General features: G+C 26.9%; 1 protein-coding gene across 5 annotated transcripts in view; it reads left to right on the top strand.

The window, feature by feature from the left end:
- rhea (Talin_middle and talin-RS domain-containing protein rhea) overlaps positions 1–24648 on the top strand; it is a 345464-nt gene that overhangs the window by 277437 nt on the left and 43379 nt on the right. For 3 of the 5 annotated variants that reach the window (XM_075362858.1, XM_075362859.1, XM_075362857.1), the window contains 4 exons: positions 367–445; positions 1190–1339; positions 3535–3659; positions 6842–6967. In XM_075362858.1, the coding sequence (XP_075218973.1) occupies positions 367–445; positions 1190–1339; positions 3535–3659; positions 6842–6967 (480 nt within the window). Of the gene's footprint in view, positions 1–366; positions 446–1189; positions 1340–3534; positions 3660–6841; positions 6968–20004; positions 24224–24648 lie in introns of those variants that run through there. The other 2 variants (XM_075362860.1, XM_075362861.1) reach the window with 2 other exon arrangements.

Raw genomic sequence — 24648 nt, forward strand, 5'->3', positions numbered from 1 at the left:
TCTTTGAGTGTAGTACATATGAAATATCTGAAGTACAAATCATCAGTCAGAATCTGTTCTCCAAGAGTAATGATGTTTATTAAATACCATGCCCATGATTAACAGTGAAGCCATCATTTGTAGGACTGAATATCACCTGCATTTAGGCTGGTTACTTGACATGCTGATGTGCTCCTGTATATTAGGCTTGCTGAAGAAGATAACAGGAGCTGACTACTCATTACTTTGTTTAGTAAACCTAGGATGCTTTTTCATGAAAATGATTTTCCTGTCTAGGGGTTACTTGTGTTCTGTTATCAGGTTGCAGAGAATCGTTAGATTGTTAACCAGGATGTGTTATTAACTTAGTTATTTGTCTTTTTTTAGGTATCTCAAGTATTGGCTGCATTACAAGCTGGTTCTCGTGGTACTCAAGCTTGCATAAATGCTGCAAGCACTGTCTCCGGTAAGCTTTGTAGTTATTATGATTTTCTGTTTTTTATTATTTTTTAACAGTTTTCATAAATTGTATAAAGGTGGATCAATAACTAATTAATATCAGCAAATTAAAAACAAAATGAGCAAAAAAAAATACACTGATGTATAAACATTATATAATAATACTATTTATTATAAGTCAGTTAGTCACCAATGCCAATTAAACATTTTTCATATTTTATTACTAATTTCACAAACTTTTCTCCATAAAGAAAAACGATCAGTATTCATCCAGTTTTTATTATTTACATTGTAACATTTTTTATCATGTTTTTATTTGCAATTTTAAAAAAATTTTTCTAAATGATTAGTGTTTGGAAGTTGTAGGACAGCAAGTTATATAGTAGGCTCACAATTTTTTTTCAAGTCTACAGATAATCCTAAGGGAATAAGAAAATACCCAATGTAATATATTACCTGCATAAAAAATTTCTTTACTGTAATATTTTGACAATTTTTTTTAATATAATTTTTACTCTGAACTCTTATAAAATTTCACTGTTGATATATGGTACTGGATCTGTAAAAATTGCATTAATGTATATGCTTTTCAAGTACAAGTGACAAAAATAACTAACGTCGTATTTCTTTTACAAATATGATGTTAGATGTGCTAAGTTCAATATAGAAGTCAGTAATATATAAATAGATTTTTTTATGTAGTAATTGTTTTTTATTTGCTGCAACTACAGTTTTTAATTTTTTTGTGTAGGTATTATTGGAGATTTGGATACGACTATAATGTTTGCAACTGCAGGAACCTTACATGCTGAAAACGAGAATGAAACTTTTGCTGATCATCGTGAAAATATTTTGAAAACTGCAAAATCTCTAGTTGAGGATACAAAAACTTTAGTGGCTGGTATGCATTTTGGTCTTTTTTATGTTTTTATAAAGTATAGTTATACACATTAGGGTATGATGGAAAAAATGCTGATTTAGCTAATGTTTCTATCTTTATATATATTCTAGAAGTCAAGTACTAATGTTTCAGTACAAGTAACGTCAATTTTTTAATAAAAGAGATAAATCTGGAACGATAAAAAAGTGGTGTAGATGTTCATTTCTACATACTCCTCTAAGAATCAATGAATCTACAGCATGATCAATTGTGTTTCTAATCTTAGCTGGAGGTGATGGGGAGAATATTTTAAAACCTAAGAAAATGCAGAAAAAATTATAGTAGATTATCAAATAAACCATTAAGTTAAAATGAGTGATAATATAATGCAGTTATGATCAGAAACATTAACCTAGGTAGTTTCCAAATAATTAAAACACCAAGATGAAACACTAACCGTGGGGGGGGTTCATGATTGCGAGCTAAAGAAATGACTGATAAATTCAGAATCAAAACCAACTTAGGTTGCATTGTCTAAAAATATTTTTGAAACTTGAAGTGGCGATAATAAAATAATCTAACCCGAAAAGAGACTTTAGGTGTGAAACCAATTTTCCCAAGTGAGAGAATCTTTTTGTCTCCAGTACCTTAAACTATTGGAAAAATTTACAAATTGAGGGTCTTGACTCTGCTGTGAGCAGAAAATCCATAAATCTTTTAGTAGTAATCTTAGAAAAGAAGTCATAGAAATACTTTCAGACCCACCTTGAAACTTAATACTATTTAAAAATAAAACATTTTAGTAGGCTGATATTTATATGAACATTATTTTAATGATTCCTTATTCATCAAAAATAATTTCAGATTTTAATCTTCATTGATTATCAATTTTTTTTAATCTGAAATATACCTGTAAAGTTCAGCAGGAATCTTCTGGAATGCTGTATATTATTAATTTTTTAAATTTCCCTAAAAAAGCACAAGTTGCTGCTCATCTTGATATATGATGAAAGTGGAATATTTCAGTGAGTATTTTGTGGAATGACTTCATAGTTATGATCAGTTCTGCTAAACATTGATATTTAAAATAAGATTACATAGCTCTAAAAAAATTTTAATTACTTGGTACCAGTTCATAAAATATAATGTGGTGGACAAAAATAGAAATGAAATAAAAATCATGGCATCTTTAGGTATCAAAATGTAATTATGTTATATTTTTATCTAGACGAATGCCATCCTATGTATGCATTTCTGGAAAAAGTTAATGTTTAATATTTTTAGTAAGATGATGTTAAATCTTTCTTCGTTATATGTTCATAAAAAAGACTCGATTAAGCCATCAACACCCTACTAGTATCAATTGTTGAAGAATTGATAACAAAGCGATTTACATAGAGGGATGATACCTTGCTGCTGGTTACAGTACCCAAGCAGGTGGTGGTGTTGGTGGTAGTGATGCTTCTCATGAAAGTCCTGTAAGAATTGTAACTAGTGTAAAAAGAAAGAAATCAAGGTGCTACTGTGTCAAGTATGACAAGTATCACAGAGGGCTATGTTCTCACCACCACAACTGTTAAAAATCTGTTTTTTCTATATAAAGTTTTATTTTAATTTTTTTTACTTTCTTAGGTTAAATAGTAGTTATTTAATCATATTGCTTGATAAGGAATCAATAGTGTTAGCATTGTGTAAGTTAATAGTGACTTATAGATCTGTGAATAGCGATTTCAATGTTGTGAGTTTTTTTGTTACGGGATAGGTGATTTGAGTTATGAAAATGTAGTTTTACTCTTTGATTTAAAGAAATTATTTTGAAAATTGTGTACTTTCTAGTATAAATATCTACTCTGATAGAATCATTAACAAATTAACGATAACCGAATAATGTTTTTATATTGCTTTTGTAGGTCTAATGTACAAAAATGGAAATTTTTCTTTAAGTTGCTCAAATTTATTGTTTAAAAATTATTTTGTTTCTCATATTGCAGAAGTAATTAATAGAATTTGTTCACCATAATTTATTGTTATTTTATTTATGTTTTGATTAATTTAATGTTCTATATTGAGTTATAATCAAGAGATTATAATCTTTTGATACAACATGCAATTCTGTATAAAATTCCTCTGGCTTTATTGTAACTAATTAATGAAGAATGATTGGCACCAAAAGGTTTAACATGGCTAAGATAAAATTGCTATTATTTTTGTTTTAGGTGCTGCTTCATCACAAGAACAGTTAGCTGTTGCTGCTCAAAATGCTGTTTCTACTATTGTTCAGCTTGCTGATGTTGTGAAATATGGTGCTGCTTCTTTGGGATCTAATAATCCAGAAGCCCAGGTGAGAATATACTTCTCTATTTTTGTTTTTCATAAAGATTGTGTTAATGTTTCCTTAAAAAATATTATCTTATTTAGTCTATACTGTTAGAATAATTGTATAATTTGATCTATATTCTTCATGCTTTGAAGAAAGATCTATATTCTATCTAAATTCTGTATTCTTGTGATGTTGTGAAGTGAAAATAATTATAATAATTAATAGTAAAAAAATAAATCAGTGGAGTTACATTATACTCAAAAACTATTGCATGTACAAAAACAACAAAGGAGTTTTTTATATAACATTTTCTGCTTTTTCATCATAAGATTTTAATTTTACAATTTTATTTTGTTTTTAAGAAGTATTCATGAAAATAAAAATACACTACTTAGTTGCCATTTTTAGATAGGTTTCATAAGAAAGCTACCTATTGTAATGGGTACCATGATTCGACTTCTGGAAAATTTTGACATATCTTTGCGTTTCACATCCCCCAGACCCCAAAACCAATGTCAGCTCAAAAGTTTATATATACATTTATATATATTTCACTTTCTTGTGGACACAATAAGTTCCATAATTTTGCACCAATCACTTTCAAGTTGTTCCCTAAAAATAACTCAACCCAAAGTTCGTTAATGGCCAAAATCAGACCTTGGGGATAGAAATGGGCGTTTTTAAAAAATATATATATCTATAACTTCCTTATTTAGTAAAATATTGAATTCGTTTAAAGTTCCTACTATTTTTTGGTTAAGTTATCTGAAGTTTTTTTATATCACCAACCATTGGCCCAGGGGAGTGGAAAAAATGGGGTTTCAAAGACAAAGAAAATCATGCCTCCCTTAATAGGCACAGTATCGAATCTGTTTAAGTGGTTGTTAGTCCTCTAAACATTACTTAAAACTTTTGTCTGAAACAATTTTTGATATGACCAACCCTTATGGCAAGGGATGATCAAAATGTTGCTGGAATTGTAAGATGGGGTTTGTTATATGGTAAGCATGTGAAACTTTTTTCACATGCAACCATTGTCGTATTGAGTAAATTTGAAATTTTTCTTAACTTTAAGGTGGACATTTTTTTTATCCCCTATATATTACTGGTGAAATCTACCTATGCCTTTGGGGATGCTGAAAGAGATTTTTTTTTTAAAAGCTTCATTGTAAATTATACAAACTTTTATTTTCCATGTATAAAATAGTCTGTATATAAAATTCAACTTGTTCATAATTTTTAAAAAGTTAAAATCTTTTGAGACTAGAGTAACTGTAGAGATGCCTAGTAGCTGCTCTGCAGGATTCACTGGCTTAAAGAGTCTATTTTAGCATATTAACTTATGAATATTCAAATAAAAGATAAACCACTTTTTGTAGGTTTAGCAGCATTTCTCAACCTGGGAGTTGCTGTGATGTGATAATAGGGTTGTGAAATTAGCCTACAACTTTACACGTAAAAAATAATGAAATCATTTTATAAGAAAAAAATCATTTATTATAAACATTTTATTTTCATTTATAAAGAATGTAAAGAAAATAAACTAATGAGATAGTTTCATTTGTTTTTATTTTAAAGTTTCTCCATATGTGGATCTATGTTATAAATACACAAAAGCAAATTGTTTGTTTTCAAGTTATAAAAAATGATTCCTATATTTAGTTTTCAGCACAACCATAGGCAAAGAGCCCTTTTCAGAGGTAAGTCAGGGCGAAAAGGATTAATATTTTCAATGCTTCTGTGACTAAATATTCATATTCACCTCGACGAACAAGCCAAAACGTATCTAAATCTTCAGATGTGAATTGCTTTGATGTTTTATCAGCAGACATTTTGATGAGCTGGTTATGAATCTCAGCTGGTAACTTAGTAGCTGCAACAACGTTTTCACTAAATGGATTTAGTACCTGTCTCTTTGAAAAATCATTTTTATCTTCTGGGAAATACTCCGCCATCTGAATTTTTAACCAAATTTTTCTCAGTATAGTCAGAAGTAGTGGATACATTTAAAGATCTTTGCTTTAAAGGTGAATAATACAGTATCAAGATTCGTAATGAAAGCATGAACTTTGTCTGTCATTAATAAAATGTTTTTATTGCGTCCTTCTAAATTCACATTCAAGTCGTTTAAATGTGAAAATACATCAGCTAAGTAAGCCAACAACAACATATACTCAATATTCTGTAAAAACATCGAGAGTGGCGTTTTTTTATCCTGAAAAAATATTAATTCATCTCCCAATTCCATTAACTGGATTAACGCTTTCCCCATATAACCATCTGACTTCTTTATGGAAAAGAAGAGATTTTTTTCTTTTCACCCATTTCATTTTATAGTTTAGCAAACAGCTTATTCTATAATGGTTAACTTTTAATAAAATTAAAAATTTTTACAGCTTTACAAAGAATTTTTTTGAGTTTAAACCTCAAAACTGGCAGGTGGAGATAAAAATTTACCATTCACACCAAACAGGTATTTGTAGTACAGATTTAAAAGTATCCAAATGTGAAAGGAATATTATATGTACATATACAGTATACAGGTCAATCTGGCTCATCTTTGAACTTGACTGAGATAGTGATGAGGTAATGCTGTATAGAGAATTTCATTAAGATCAGATGACTCATTTATGAATTAATGCATAAACAGCTGGGTAAAGAGAGAAACACTTTTCAATTTTATCCTGAGCACTCAATTTCTCAGTAGACAAAATTTTAGAATGACTTCACAAAATTCATCAGTGCAAGGATGTCATATATCATACCTAATAATGTTGTTGGCAACATTAAAAAGGATATTTTATAAATTAAATTAATGGATAAAAAAAAGAATGGATTATTTTTTAAAATGGCAAATAATTTATTATACATTGCAATGCTGTGAAATAGCATGACTCCAGACAGTACTGTAAGCCTTTTTTTAATATCTTCATGTATAGATAATTAAATTCAGATAATATTTTTAGCAAAAATAAGAACTCTCAAACTGTTTATGAAAACATAACTGTTAGCATAGCTAATTCATGGCATATATGTATGTATGTGTCTCTATGTTACTGGAAAAAAATGAAGAATCAGTTTGTCAGTTTCTGCTGACTTTTAATAGATAGATTTATTAGTTTTTATATTGGGTTAGTAATGCTCTTTATATATGATGTGATTTATCACTCCTAAAATGTTTTAATTCATGCATTTTTGGACAGGTTATGTTAATTAATGCTGTAAAAGATGTAGCCTCTGCACTAGGAGATTTAATCCAGGCTACTAAAGCTGCTTCAGGAAAAAGTATTAATGATCCATCTATGAACCATTTAAAGGACTCAGCTAAGGTAAGTTTTAAATATATATTCTAATGGTTTTAAAATGTATTGTTTTAGTTCTCCAGTTTACTAAGTTTTTGTTTTGTTTTTCTATAATGCTTTATAATTTATAAAAATAAATTAGTTTTCTCGTTGTAATGAGCATTACCAAATAAAATCATAGGAATTTAGTTGCATATTTTGAGTATAAATAAAGAATATTTTACTGCTTAATGAACTTAGTTCTTTTTTTATTATTTAATTAATAGTTCCTATTGGTATTATTTTTATAACTTATTGGCATCAGGTCTTATCCTCTCATTATTTTAGTTATGCATCTTACTCACTTGAAATCACTGCTTAGTAAGCATAAAATTCTTAACCAACTCTAGACAGTTGTATTTCAGCCACAAATAGATATTTAAAAAAAAGATTCTGGTAAATATCATAACTTTTTAATTGTATTAATAAATAATTTATTGAAATGTATCTTAGGAGCAGATTTTATATAAGTTGTTAATCAGTAAAACACTTCTTTTTCCTCTTTCTAATTAGTGCTTTTACAGTGCATATTACTTTACTACTGGGTGATTAATGCATCTTAATTAATAAAATGTTTAAAAGTACTAACAAATGTGACTTTTTCTTCAGTCAGAATTTGTGATTAATGCTTAAATGAACATTTACTTTAAAAAATGCAGTGTTTTATTGATCAATAGCTTACTGTTTTAACACTCTTGATATTTTCAAGTATGATTAGGTTTTTTTTGTACTTTCAAATTTTATGGAACTAATAAACACAAAAGTGAAAAAAATGAATTATTGGAAACATTTGTGGGTCATTGTAACCTTTTGAGCACTTTCCTTCATCATACATATTTATAAAAATGCTCGCTCCATACACCAATCTTACTTATTAAAATTAATGATATATATTAAATCAGTTTTATTTTTGCTTCATACAGTTCAAAACTACAGTTTTTAACGGATCAATTTTGACAATTTGACTACATTAGAACGGACATGATTGTCCGTTCTGGTCTACATTTCATTGAAGTAAGATGTCAATACGTTTTTGTTTGGCGTAGTAGGGACTTTTTTCTTCAAGACTCTCTTGTATTTCTAGACAATAGTATTCTGAAACATTTTCTTTTAATTGCAATATTCACAGCGCTTTCTCCATAAATATGTTTCTTAATTCTTGAAAACAATTTTTTGTAATTCTTAAATAAAGTAATAGTTTGGTATGTGTATATTTCTACATATATATGAAATTTGTGTTCCCATTGAGATATTTCACTGTCTTTAAAGAGATGTTTGCAAAAATTAATAAGTAAGTTTTGTTTTATGAACGAGCATTATTTCTCCACTGAATTTTTTCTAGTTAAAAATATAAAGTCTGTGTTAAATTTGTTGATTTGATATTATTTATAAATTACAAATCCTCAAATCAAACAATATTTTGTTAATTAGTTTTATTACATCTTTTTATGTATGGTTTTGTTAAGTTCATTAACTGCATGTGCAATGTTTGTCTTTTTTCTGTTAATTCCAGATGCATGTTATATAATAATTTAACTAAAAAATATAATTAGTGTAAGGTAATACTAATCACTACTGAATTTATGCATTCATTTTCACTATTAATATTACACTGAACTTAAAACTAAAGATGGTTGATCAGTTCTTCCAAAACTAAATTTAAAAAAAATATATATTCTTGATTATTTGTATTATAATATATTTTTGAGGGAATATCTTTACTCTGATTATTGTGCATACTGGCTGGCACTGAAGGGTGGTTCTTACTTTCATTTTGCAAGTTTTTAAGTTAGATAATCTAATCATAAAAACACTATTAACACAATTAATTAAAACAAGTTAATTGTATATTGATGTATAAACTAGTACTAATGGTGTTAAAATAACTATCTCTTCATGAGAGTGTTAGTAGTTTTAAATGAGGATGGGTTCAGTTTTTTCACAGTCTTGTGAGTATGTGTGTTTTATGATTATCAAGAAGTTTTCAAAATATCCATGAAATTTTAATTAGTTGGGACCCATAGGTTCCCAATAGCTTCCCTTGTTTGAGAAGTAACTTGTACAAATAGCATTGTAGGCTCATTGGGTTCAGGACAGATTTTACTGCTGTGACTAGACTGCAAACTGTTGACCTATATGGAAATGTATACAGGTGTTAAACTTGTGCTACCAATGATACACAAAGGATTACTAATGCCCTTATTGATAGATTTGTGTAATTTTGTTTTATATTACTAAGTTTAAATTTATTTCTTATTTTACTATACTGAAAATGATAACTTATAGTTTCTTTGAAAAGTAACAGTTGTGAGCGGTAGTAATTTTTTGGGTTTTGCAATATGGTAGTTAAAAATACCAATGGTAATGTTTGTGTATGAACAGCACTGCATAAGTGATGGTAAAAAACAAGTTCTGTTCAGTAACAAATTGTATATATAATCTCCAAAATAGACTTGTTCTGTGTGGCAGAACTACAGAAATATTTTTTAATGAAAATCAAAAAGAATAAGTTTAAAAGTTTATACTAGAAGAAAGATTTATGTGTTACCTTTTTTTTTTTAAACTGGTCCGGTGACAGGCAAACTTCTACAAAGTACACTTTTGAACCGTGAATTTACATAATAAAACTTAAGATATAACTGTGCATTCTGAGGTTATAACCCCAATATTAGGTTAAAATTATTGTCATTCTTGTTGAGTTTGTTGTAAGTTACAAAAATAAATTGTACTATAATGATTTTGCACATATATATCTTGGAATCACAGCCATACTTTCATGTGGTGTGTGTCCATTGTATTTTTTTAACAATCAGCTGTTTGAACATTTTCAGATTGATATTTTTTTTTGTTTCCCTGTATTATGTAATATTTTTGTACTATATAAACTGTTGCATTAGAAGAATATTTTTTCATTTAGAAGCAGGATTTATTGAACTTCTAAGCTTTTATAACTTAAACATTTTTTTATTCAGTATATTTTATATTTTAACTATAATGCAAATGCTTGAAGTTTTAATCATAGCAAGAATATCATCGGGTGAAATTTTTGTTATGATTATATGTAATTAAGTGTACATAACTTGAAATAGTCTTCCTAACATCATTTTTTTTGATAAATGTTCTTCGATTTTTCATCCTGTTTTTCCAATATAATAATTGTTAATTGTCATATTCAATTTCACGCATTCTCTCCCAACTGAATTTTTAATGATACTAGTATTTTTGGTTTAGAAATTTTAAAAACACTTTGTCATGAATGCAATGTTAAATCATATTTTTTCAATTGGTTTTTAATGTTTGGCATAAAACGTATTTAATTTAATTTAGCTGTTTGATTTATTATTGTTGTTTTCTGTATTATTTTTTGCTTATTAATTAATTTATTTCTATTGTACCCATTAATTGTAGCTATATGTTTAATAATATTTAAGTGATTTATAAATATGGCGGTTATTTGAAGTAGTCAATAGTCTATGTATTAATGTGTTATACTGGGGCCATTTTTTGTATGTTTGGATGCAAATTGACATGTGTAATGATGCCAGTCATCATCAGTTTTTTGTATATTTTAAAAGAAAAATTATTTTTATATGTTTCTCATAGTTGGATGGAGAAAATTTAAGCTATTATCTTTTTTCTTTTTGGGAGTGAATTATATTTTTTTTAAATTGTTTTACTGTAAATGAACATTATGAAATAAATTTGTAGTGTTGTTTGTTTGGAATATATTTTGTTTACAAAGATGTTATATATTCATGTATTTGATGCGTGTGAACTATAAATTTATTTTATGAACTATTCTATAATTTACCACACCCTGGCCTACAGACAGGTGCTTTTGGTAATTAAAATAGCTGCATTATCTATAAACATGGATCTCAAAACCTAGTAAATAAAAAAATAGTGGGATTTACATTAGGGTTATATTTTAGCTCCACCTAAAATTCCACTTAATTAAAAGTGATCCCACTGCAACTTTAATAAGTCATAAACCTTTCTGGGTTATAAACTGATAGTTTTTGATTAAAATTTCACGGCAGGCTCTGAACTGATTCCATCCATATGAAAAAAATTCATCCCTTATCTAGAATAGGCCTCATAGATGAGTTGGCAAATTCTTTTTTCTCATTTTCTGGTATTTAGCTGGTGGTTGGCTGCCCACCATCTGGTGTTTACAAAGAATAAGTGCATGCCACTTCAAAGACATGTGTTGACCCAATTGAATGTTCTTTAAAAGGTTAGCGATATATTTAAAAAATTGTATTTATTCACCAAAAACCATTGTAATGAATGTCCTGAATAAATTTTATATATGTTAAATTAAAAATGGATTGTTTAGATTGTTTTTTTTAATTACCCAACGGAAGAATTCTTTATGTTTATGAATTAGTGCATCCATGAAACTGACTAAATATAACTAAATGAGCTATGAAATTTATTAAATTAAGCAGTGCTTATTGTAGATGTCTATAGAATCATAAAAGTAACTGATTGATTAAAAAATAAATAATTTATAATTTTCTAACATAAGTAACTTACAGAGAATTAGATTTAGGAGTTCTGAGAGTCAGCTGTAATGGACAAAAGAAGCCTGTTTAATAGTTTTACTTCCATTAGTGAGATAAAATCAATCTTGTCGGTCTACGTATTTGTTATAGAACAACATAGAACATATTTGTTATAGAACAGTATTTTCTTTAAGAGAAAATTATTTATGTATATAATTACCTATAAAATCACCTATGAACACCTCATAATACAAAATACCTCTTAATACAAACTTACCCATTTATATAAAAAACTTTTTGAATCCATGGATTCATCATCACTTGTACAATACCATATCATATAATACAATAAATATAAAAATAATTGTCATGATTGTGACATATAGCACAGTCGTAATACTTTTTATATAAATTTGTAAATTTATGTCAAACTTTGGGCAATTCATAGGTTTTTTTTGTTGATAATTATTAAATCGAAAACACTAGCTATACATTTTATAAATTTAATTAATATAAACAATATATATATATATATATCTCCCATACATTTAATAAAATTTTATAAATTTAATTAATATAAACTATATATATATATATATATATATATTATATATGTGTGTGTGTGTATTATATTAATCTGATCAACGCAAGTACAAAATTAATAAAATAAAATAGGATGACACCTGCCTTATTCTGTAATCCAAGCAAGAGTGCTTTTGCGAGTACCTCGCATCATCAGTTGCTATACAATTTTTCAAATCGCTCGTTGCAAATTCCTGAAAGGATCAATTTTTTGAAAAATAATGTATGTGTGTGTGTGTGTGTGTGTGTGTGTGTGTGTTTGTGTATATATATATATATATATATACCTAAAAATAAAATATAAATATTATATATTGGTATATTTGTTTTTCTTTATGTCTAATTCAGCACATAAGATAAAAGCTTGTGCATGGTAATGTGATAAGAAAAATTTTGTAGTATACAAAAAATGGTATGCTTAATTAGGATATGAAACCGGAACCTTGTGGATGAAAGGCAGGAACTATTCCCCTGTGGAGATTTGCATAATAACATTTTTTAACCATTTTAATATTAATATTGCCCTGGAGGACAACAAATTAGATCACTGTGTCTGATGAATTATTCTTGTGATTTTAAATAAACTATTATTAATTTTTCTTCATCCCTGTTGTAATAAAAATTATTTTATACTCCTTGATATTTTCTAATGATAAGTAATTTAAAATTGTTCACTATTTCTGTAGATGAGGTCTTGTTATTGTTTATTGAAAAGTAAATATAAAGAAGATTTCACTTTTTATATCTATCCAGATAGTTCATGAACATGTACATGTACTGATAAATAGTATTGTACAAGTTAACTTGAACACAATTTTTCTTTTTAGTATTGTGGCCTAATTTCTTTATTATTTAAAAATTATTTTCGTATTTTCCTTAGTAATTGGTTTTTTAAACAGTGTTTTGCCACAAAATCATATTTTCACATTTTTTAGAACATGGATGGTAATGGATGTAACTCCAGAAAAAAATGGTTTCTCTTTTAGAGCAATAGTTTCTCTTTTGGTGTGATATGATAAGAAGTAGCTTTTGAGTATGATATAGGCTTAGGTACTGTAAACGCTATTTTAAAAGAGTTTTCAAAAATTGATTCTTTTTCTCATGAAAGAAAGGGAAACTGGGTGTAGGAATGCAACTAGTGTATCAGAGGATTGGTTATTAATGAGGAAAAGTGAAAGTGACCCTACTACAATTCTTGCTGTGGATCAATAGAACAAAGGTACATATGACGACTTTTTGATACAGATTGTTTACAGAAAGCTCTTATGCCATCTTATAGGGCCTCTTTAAACAACAGTAATTGCAGAAAAGTGCCTGTATGGGCTAAAGCTTTTACAAACTGGACCAAAGAATATTAAAAAATTGTATATATTTTCAATTGAGTCTCGCACTTTTATGTTCAAGCACAAAGAATTGCTAATGTCAGAAACAAATCAAAAATTACCAGCTCATATCTAACAATCCCTTCGAAAGTTAAAAATTGAACACCAAAAGACTTTTATGGTTATTCTGCATATGAAGGATCTAGCGTAATATTGACAATAGATGGTACTTGAAAACTGATGATGTGTTAAGATTCTGCAGGCAAAGGTTGTTGCAAAAAAACATGAAAACAGTTTTTTGTTTGCAAAAAATTAAAAATCCTTAATAGATCAAAACATGTAAATGCTCCAGTGATCAGATAACTCTCTGCCATTAACCCATTTTAAAATTGATGGACAGTTGTTAAAAATATAACAAAAATGAACTGACAAAAACTGACCACATTAATTAATAATACTGGTATGATTTTGTTGCAAAGAAATTAAATCAATGTTGGATTTTATATGCTTTTTACATGCTTGTCAAATCATGTGTATGAACTAATTTAGAATAAAGGATCATGTATTAGCCATTACATGTTTACAAATTGAACAGGTGTAAAGTTTTATTTAAATTAAAATTACGTTTTATTGAATATAACAACTGTATTCTGATTACACTACTCTAGTTTAGATTAATGACTAATATGTTTTTATGTAATTTAATTTGTGAGGTAACATATTCCAGTTACACAATTTGTAAATAAAAATAAGGATACTATGTTTGCTGGTATTTTGTACATTTATTGGAATTTGGAAATAGTTATAATTTTATTTTATTCCTTCATATTAAAATAAAGTTGTGGTACTAAAAAAAGTTTTTTTTGTATAATTAAAAAAAATAGAGTTAATTTTAAATATTTTTATATTAAAAATCAAACTTTATTTACGATTGATGTTTCATGACACTTAAAAAAAGAAAAAAAACAACAAAAAATGACTAATAGAAAGTAAATAATTATTAACCAGCCAAAGCTGAATTCAAAAGCTACTACTTATGCTTTAATATAAAAGTTGTATATTATTCTGAATAAGAATTTTTTGGGAGTATGATCCTAGAAAATCAGGATGTTGGTATTAGGAAAAGATAAAATCTCATTGAATAAATTATAAACTGTTTTTTGTATATCGCTGACATTAAATAATTTGTAATAAAAAATTAAATGGCTTTTGAACTCTCAAATAACTTTGAATGTATGTTCACATCAAGCTGTTAGCATTAACTAATTCAGTGAACATAACAGTGAATGCCATTACAAAAAAGAATGAAGTTGGTGTTTAAAAAGGAAAGAAGCAATTTGATGATCTATATTGTTATAAAAATAAAATTAGTAATACTTTTATGTATAACATAAAAAAATCACTTTCTTGAAAGATTACAACTCTTTTTGTAGTACTTACTTGCTGCAGAAAGCTAACTCAATTTATACAAATATTGACTAAGTTCAGAATCTATTAATTTTCTAAAAAGTTTTTTAGTTAATTTTGGTTTGGGAATTTTTTCTGATTTGCATGCACTTTATGGTGTATTTTCATTTAATTGATGGATTAATTGTACATTTCATTTAGAATTAATCTTCTATTAATTTAATGCATTAGATTATTTATTATTTTGGTTTATCTGTGCATATTTATATATAAACATTTATAAACTTTACAGAAGGTTTAATTTTTGGATTTTTTATCAGTTAAACGATGCTTTGCTTTTCCTATTTGTCCCACTAACATACTTACTTTTCAATGAAAATGGAAGAACCAACCTGAGGACTGTGCAGCAGGTGATTTCTTGAACCTTACCTTTTTTGTGCTACTATTCACTTACATTTTTCTTTTTTTTCTCTCTTTCTCCTTTTTCTCTCTCACAGATATACTATTTCAGTTGCTTTTATTGTTGTAATTACATCGATGTGTTTTATTAAAATGTGCACTCTATGGTAAAATTTATTTTTTGTATTAAATATGAATTAAGTTGTTTATTCCTTTTGATTATTTAATATTTTATGTGTATTTATCTTAACCATAGTATTGGTGAGGTGAAATTTTTGAATATAATTGAAAACTTCTCATTTTTCATAAAATTATCGTATCACGTATTATTGATAAAAATTATGTGTGTTATTGTGTGTTTTATTAGTTAATTTTTGTTTAGTCGTTACAAAATTTAATCTTTATTCATTTAAATACATATATCAAAAAAATTATGGTGAAGTGAAATTAAGTTACTTTTCTCTAAATAAAAAATACCGTTTGATTTAAATTAATTGTAGTAATTCTATTATTATTATGTGTCACTATAGTATGTATAACTTACCACTTGCAAGCTCAGTGTTCATTATTTTTTACCATCATTAGCCACTAATAATCGCTAAGAGTATAAAGTTAAATTGCACCTGTTATTCTGTAATTTTGGTGCTCTATGGGAACTAGTTGATTTATTGTGGCTTTGGCTGATAGAAATTCACCTTATTTCAACCCTTTTAGTTGACCAGATGTTATTCTCTGAGCTATTCCAAATGTTTTGAAACTATCACGTTGGGGATACAAACTTTTGCATATGGAGAATATTTGTCGGCTTGACATTACCAGGTTGACATTAGATCTCTGTTAAAATTGGAAAAACCGGGCCAAATGGGTAATCGTTGAAAATTTTATTGGGTACCTGGCCAGAGAGCAGATTGTCGAGGGAATTTAGGGTTCCGCCTGGTCTTTTCTGCGTCGTGGTATTGTTCTGGTGTTATGAGGTTTGTTGTTTTTGTAGTGTTTTGTTTATTTAGTTTTATTTTTAAGTTAATTTTTAGTTTTTATTTTGTGTTATGTTGTGGTTGCGTGTTGAACTCAACTTCTAACCTATTGAGTAGGTAGTTGTGTTTTTAATTTCATGTCACTCAGTCTTGTTACAGATTTGACATGATGTGTTTTGTTTTCAAGAGTTCATTTCCTAGTAGTACACCGATAGAAATATCACATGTGGTATTTGCATCGGTAGCATCCTGACTGAGGCAAGAACAAGGCTGAGAGATGCCTTTTGCCAGGGTTCTGAAGATGACCTCCGGTAAAGCTCATAAGGGCTAGGTATGGAGGGGGTGGCGTGGTGACTGAAACTGCCACATAGAGGGTGGCAGTCTTCTACAGCGGTCAGGATGGGAATGCAGTTTACAATCATATCTAGGACTGATATACAAATTAAACACATATTTGTCTTTATTTTAACAAAAGATAGTTTATTTTGTATAGCTTTTCAATGTCAAAAATATTAAATGTTCACTTATTTGTTAAACTTCACAAACTCCTTTACTGAATAAAATGTTATTTTGTCAGTTTCCTCTAAATTAAGAATAAAATTCCCTCAGTGGGATTTTATTAAAAAAGTATTAGTCAGCTATCTTAACTTTCTTATTTTGTAAGATAAACTCTCTCCTTTATGCATAAATGAGTTCTTTTTTGTTACATATACTGTATAAAAGTCTCATTTATATATATATATATAATAAATAATTTATTAAAGAAATGTTTTAAAGGATTATAAAGTAAGTATATAATTCATAAATACAAGTTTCAGTTAATTCTTGATACATTTTAAGTTATACTTACTTGTGTGATATAAAATGTCCAGTTTTAAAATTTAATGCATTCCTCTAGAAATAAAATGTTCAAAAAAGTTTCCTTTTGTAATTAACATTAAAATTTCGTTTTTATTAACTGTTTATTTAACCTGTTATCTTCCTTCCTTTTTTTGGGGAAAATTTGGCAGTTCACTTAGGTTTTTCTTTCTAATCTCTGAAGAAGGACCTTTAACTTACAGATAGCCATCTTCCCATTTCCTTATTTGCAATTAGGGGTTCAGTAAAATTGTTTGGCTGATAATGTGAATAAGAGTTATTGAATACTCATTCTGTCAGATAACAGATGTTTATTTTTATTAGTCTGTTGCCCAGTTGTTTACATACATCTGTTGTTTCACATACTGAAAATTCTTAAGGCATGAACCAATATTGTTTTTTTAAATTTTATTTCACCTGTTAAGTTGTTTTTTTAGATTATGGAAAAATTTTATACCTCTGTTTCTTACAACCTACTGATCAGTTGCATTTGGAATATCTTAGATTGAATATTGAAAGTGGTAAATGCACCTGAAGTAAGGATTGTTAAGAATCCATTGGGTGATTTATTTTGTTTGTTGAATTCAGGACTTTCTAAATTAAATAATCTAATTGTTGTTAGAGTCTTGACATAAAGAGCATCTCATAGTTCAGTTTTTCAGCCTTCAGTTAATGTGTCTAGAATTTTGATACAAAGGGAAATAAATAACTACTTTATTTAGGTCAGTACATAATTATATAAATTTTTAAAGATTAATTCGTTATATAAGCTCAAAGCTTGTGTCTGTGAATGTGAAATGACGTATTTTGTAGTATATGAAAAATACTCGGAACCTGGGACCTTTTGGTTAAAAAGCTGAGAGGCTACGGCTCTGCATTGAGTTCATTATTTTATAAATTCAGTCACAAGTGTTAGATATGCTATTACACGGATAACAAAAGCTTGATCTGCTCTAGCATTTTCCTGGAAAAATCAAGGGAAGCATGGGAAAAGCTTGATCAGAAAAGAATTTACAAAGTACAAATTTAATTAATTAAAAAGAAGTGGTTATAGCCCATATTAACACAAAAATAATATTTATTAAAATAAAAATGATGCAAATATAATAAATAAATTCCATTCGGAGTCAAGTAATTTTGATGGCATTACTAAATAATTTGGTATGTGTTAAATACAGGTAAATGACTATGGCTTTTTTTAATTAATATTATTTAAAAGCTTATCACCTGAGCGATATTGTTTCTGTAAAAGATCATTTAATTTATAATGTTCTTTTTTAAAAATAAAAGAATAAAGCATAATCAGGTCCTTTCTCGTAGGCCAAAGTATTATGCTATGCAACATGAAAATATTTCTGTTTTTTCTGGTTTAATACAAGAATTAATATTGTAATTTTCTTTTGGCATACATAATTTAAAATAACTGATTATTGTATACTGTGTAAAAATAACACGTCATGTATGTTATATTAGATATTTATTGATTTAATTAATTAATTTATTTTTTTATTGGTTACTGTAATTTGTATTAAATTGTTTTAGATTTTTTTCTGTATTAGGGAGTATTAACCTACTCTTTTGTTAAAATCTGTTCTTCTCTTTTGTTTTCTCATTATAAAGTTTCCATGTATCAGATATTTTAATAACTATAATACAAATTATTTTTTTTACTTTTACAACCCTTCCATTTTGAGTTTTCTTTCCCTTATGGAGAACTTCTTTCTTAAGGATTTTCACAAATTATACATTAAGATATAAACAGTCAAAGCAATTTTAATAAAAATATATGTTAAGTAGATAAAGCAATTTAAAAAAAAGTAGTTTACTTAAAGCAGATGGAAAACTTCTCTCAAAATTTATTTTTTTCATTATTTTATTCAGTTACATGTTACCTTGACAGTTTTTGAATAGTAATAAGAATGATAAGTATTTTTATTTATTGATCAGATAAGTTTTGTTATTGAGTGTGTCATAAACTATATGAAAAATGTAGCATTTCAGAAATTTTTTTACAAATTTAACAAAAGAAAATAACCGCTATTGATGTTTATAATTACATGCCATCAGTAATGCCATTGATAAAAGCAAATCACTACTGGTATGCTAGCAATATATAAAAATATTCCACAGTAAACATAAACAGTATGCTATAACTGAATGGCATCAACAGTTATGAAGCAGAATGTTCATAAAACCAAAAGTAATTTAATCAGAGGCTTTATTCAAACCTAAAATTAAATATGAATACTGGCCCAAAACAATTCTTTACTGAGCAGAAAGGATTTTTTACTAGCCATGTACTCATTTTTCTGCCGGACTCTGTTTGAAATCGCTCTAGTTTCTAATGAAGCTTATTAAAACAATAAGTACTGTTATTGTACCAATTTTTTTTTGCTTAACTGTGGAAGGAAAATTGAGGGTTACTTCCTTGTGAAGTGTCAATGCACTTTTTTCCTTAGATGATAATTGTGTTAAAGTCTATTACCATCATAATATTCAGACTAACCAATAAAGGCAGTGTTTTCTTTGATGAGTGTTAAGAATTATCCCAAGTGCCTTTTTGCTGTTTTAAAGGACTTGGATATCTGAAGAATTCATTTACTGGTCTGTGTTCTGAATCAAACAATTATTCAAAAGTTTAATTATAATGATGTTTAATTTAAAATCTAATAAAACAACAATTTACAACAATTAAAAGTTTAATGTGCACAACTTTCACCGTAAGCTATTTTTACGTAAAATATTCTAATAAGTACAGAAAACCAGATTATGTGTATGTAGTTATACTTACGGGATAATAACAAATTCGACTTTAAACATAGCTTCATTAGTGAAAAAAAATGTATGTGTAATTACTTATTGATATTATGTATTTTAAATTATGAAATATTTAAAGAGGGAAAGAGAATTTGAGAAAAAAAATTATTTGAGTGAGAGAATATGTGCATTCTGATTGGTTGGTTCTATCCCCCCAGCAGGCATCCTTGGGTCTTGTGTATCACAGGGAAGAGGAACTGATCCGTCTACTTCTCAGCAATCGACTTACTACGAACGCTGCCAACGAAATTCTTACAAATTAAATAAATTTTATTAATGTTATAAAAAGGCTTTATATTTATATTGATTTAATTTTAATCCTCAACTAATGACCTTCACTGAACACTTGTTTTATAAATTTATTTTATTAACCACTTTCCTTATAACTAATTTTTTTTTTTGAAATTAATAAATAACAAAGTTAGTGGTTGCTGTTTTGTTATTATTTATTTTTTATATTTATGTTTATGTTTAATAATATATATAATTAATTTATTAAGGGTCCTCACAAATAAAGTAATCTATTCAGATGCAGCTACCCTTTATATAATTACTTCATAGTACCACTATTACTGTGAATAATTATAAAACATTTTTGCAATTATTTTTCGGTTTCTGATTTTGAAGGATTTTGCAGTTTTTAATCTGTGACTAAAAATTTATTAAATTAATAATTCCTTTATTCAAATAAAAAAAAAAATTATATTTATGCGTATTTCAGAATTTTATGTTTCGTTTATTAAACTGTAACTTGCATTAAAACCGTTAGTATATAATATACAAGTTAGTCAGTATGTTTTGTGAAAAATTAAATCTTTGATATAGTTTTAATAATAAATCACATAATAAATAATTGCATTGTGTTCTGTGTTGATTGTAACATTACAATTTATATGATTGGGTATAAGTGACATTGTTGTGACATATACTAAAAGAATATTAGTGCCTGAAATTTACTGGATTATTACATATCTGTTATTTATTATTGATTTTCATCTGTTTGTTTATCCTTTTTTTCCCCCTTTTTGTTGTGTATTGATTTATTTGTTATAATAATAATAATATATTTTATTTAAAACATTTGGTTTTGCCACTTGTGAAATTTATAACATTTTATTAAAATGATGTGTAGTAAATTTTTGTATTCATGATTATCAAGACTGCTAGTTTAGAAAATTAATTTTAATGAAGTTACATCATTCAGTTGATTAAAATGAACTGATAAAGTGAATAGTATTACTAAAACAATAATATAATGAAATATATTTCATCAGTTATGATAAATAAGAAATATAGGTTAAGGAATAAGAAATGTTCTATATATTAACACAGGTTAAACCACTATTTCTGTTTATAAAGTCTAAATGGACCTTCTAAGTCATGAAGGAGCAGGAGAAAGCTAAAGAACAATTTTTCCTGTTTTAGCCGCTGGGAAATTCCATAAACGTATTAAAAAATGACATAACTGTGTAACAAAACTATCTTTTTATGAAATTATATTAAAGGTTTTTAGCATAATGTATGTAGAACTACTAAATGTAGCTGTATATTAATAAGTTTTCCCAGGAATAATTTTGCTTTTCTTATGAATAATTATATTTTCTGATATAAAATTATAATCTTTTTTTTCTTTTTAGTTAGTGTGTTAATATATTTTTAATGCAGGATTGTTATTTATAAAACAAAAAAAAAGATTCTCTTTTTTATGTTTAAAGTCCCATTTATTAAAAATAAGTTAAGTTTTGTTGTGTCATATTACAAAATTGTTGAAACAATAAATTGTCATTGTTGGCTCTTTCAGAATTCTAGTTGATTAATTTCTGTGTATGAAATCATTTTTTCAGTCTTCTTTTGGTATTACTTAAATTATATGTATTTCATGGATTTTCTCATAATTGTTTCTTTTTGTTATATTGAGTTGTGGCAGTAAAAGTGTTTACTACTAATTCTGTCTGAATAGGTGTGTGGTTATTTATATGTTGGTTTAAATTTTCTGTATAAGTGCAGATTTAATTTTTAATATTTTTAAATATTCACTATGAAATTAAAAAGTAATCTAAATTGTAATAAACAGTACAATATGAGTATAATGTAATTGAGAATGCTTTGCTTGTGTTTAATATCAAGACAGCATGCAGATCTGAACTGATAGCCGTCAGTTCATATTATTATGGCAACTGATAACAATAACATTCAAAAAGTATGAACTCAAGATTCATGAATAACATAGTGCTGTTAACTTTTAAATATTTTTTTTTTTAACTCTTATATTTCAGTATTTGAATACTGAACTAATTAATAGTAATTATTTATTCTGTAGCATCATTATTAATAATTATTGATTGTTTAACATAATACCATTGATAGTGTCTGTTTTTTCTGATTAATTTGTTGTAAATCTGATTTAAATTAGTGCTGGGTGATAATGGTATTGAATACTGCAGTATCAGTACTATTGAGGAAAGATATTGATACTTTTATCAGTACTAAAATTTATAATATTGTCAAAATCTGTTTTTGTTTAAATCTTTTGATTATTGTAGAAAAACAAAAACTTATAAAATAGGAAACTTATAAACTAGGAAACTTATAAAATAGGTATATTCATAGACGGTACCTAATAAAATATTAATATACAATGAAAAATTCTTAAAATAACTTGTACTTCTAACATTATCACAAGCTATCCATTCAATAAATCATGGCTTATTAAATATTATACATTGAATTATAGTTGATACATTAAATGCAAATAGCTACTCTTCTGTGCTACTGTATGATATCTGAACCAGACTTCGTTTAAAAAATATAGGTACTCAAGTCTTTATATATGCTTCCTTTTTCTATGAGGTAACTTGCAAAATTTGATTCTTTTGTGCATAGTATTTATTTGTGTTTGTATCTTTGGGTGAATATGTGTTTAACTGAAAAGAACTCCACTGACCTCCTTTAACTCCACTGAAAAGAATTTCATAATTAACTTCTGGAAGAACAATCTCCATGTAATTTGAAAGTGAGTTATTAATAATTTAAAAATGTATTTTTATAAGCACATCCTATTTACAGGATCATTTACATATAAAGTTTTGGATGGGATCAAGTTCTATGAACTTAAAGAGGTGCTCTTGTACTCTTAATTTTCTGACTTTTAGCCAGTTGAGTTGTTTTAGTAAGACCAGAATCTGGCTTGTAAAATCAGAACTGTGCCCAAAATAGAGGATATCCCAAAAATTATTTCTTTGAATTCGCCGTGTTGCAGTCTCTAACGGTAAATGTCTACAAATATCGACCTGTCGACCCGAATACACTTTGCATCTTGTAAAAGAACCATACTTTTCAAATGATTTCAGAACGTAAGCATTTAAAAAATAAATAATAAGCATCTTTGCATAAAGATATTTACAAAACATAAAAGAACACAAACCTTCAAAGTCAGCTTATGTTTTTCACAACAATGTTAATGAGGTCAACACATCCTAAATTTCAGAATAGGAGTACAACTTTTTACTAGTTCTCACTAATATATACTTTCTGAATCTATCTTTCTAACCTGCCTTTCTTGTTGCTTTTACATGACAGTACCATTTTATTATTAATTATAAAAAAATAATTATTTGCTTTAATGAATATCGCATTATGGATAATTTTGTTCCCTATGAATATTTGTGTTGTTTATGCGCTTCAGGAAGTCATCAGCATGTTTGTTTTAAATAATTGTGATAAAACTTATTATTTTTGCAATTAATTTTACATTATATTTCATTACACAACGCTTTTGATTTTAAATATAAATAGATTAAAAAGTTTTAGTGATTTTTCTTGAGCTTCTTGTTTATAAAAACAAACATATTTACGAGTAATTCTATTTTTGTGATCACCATTATAGGTTTTTTTTAATGTAAAATTAAAACTTTGTGATTGAACATTTTTAATGAAAAATCAATATATTTTCATTTATATTAAAATTGTACCCAAATTTCTTATCCATTATTTCTGAAAATAAAGAATTATATCACATTAAGCTAAAAAATGTGAAAAATTAAAAAAGTTTGTTTTTTAAAATATTTTATATTAAAAAAAAAAAGTTAATCATTTAGGTCACACTTAATTAAAAGAATAAATAGATATTATTATAATGTCTAGTTCACCTGGTTAGTGAATCTATTTAATTAAATAAACGTGGTATCTTTGTTTACATCTATTGAAAAGTAATTTTATTCTTGCTGTACTATTGAAAACATAATAAATTGAGTGTTGAAGTAAAGGTCATTATGAGTGATTGAATTAAAATATTTATTAATACATTTTTTTATTTATATTGAGTTAATGAATTATATAAAGTGAATTTTAAATTTAAATAAATTTATATAAATTATATTTATTTATTGATTTTTTTTCATGAAACATCTAAATAATATAATATAAAATAAAGTGTGCCCTGAGGATTCTTTGGTATGTATTTGAATTATAAATTTAATTAATTTTTTATCGTTGTTGTTTTTAACATTACTAACACAAAATTGTTGTTGTGGTTATTATTAATTACTAACTAGTTTATTTGGTTTATAAATTAGACATTGCTAATTTTTCATATATATATTTCAAGCATTTTTTTCCAAAATTTCTGCTGGGCCAGTTAATATAAATGAATCAACATTGTTGAATTATCTGTATTATAATTTTACTTATTACTTTTCACGATATATAATAAATATATTATTTTTTGAACAAAATTTTCAACTTAATAATCTAAGATTGTTGCCAAGTCAGCATTGTTTTTCTATGAGTGTTTGTGTATCCAC

This window comes from Lycorma delicatula, chromosome 4 (assembly GCF_047948215.1).
Source record: "Lycorma delicatula isolate Av1 chromosome 4, ASM4794821v1, whole genome shotgun sequence".
NCBI classification, from domain to species: Eukaryota; Metazoa; Arthropoda; class Insecta; order Hemiptera; family Fulgoridae; genus Lycorma; species Lycorma delicatula.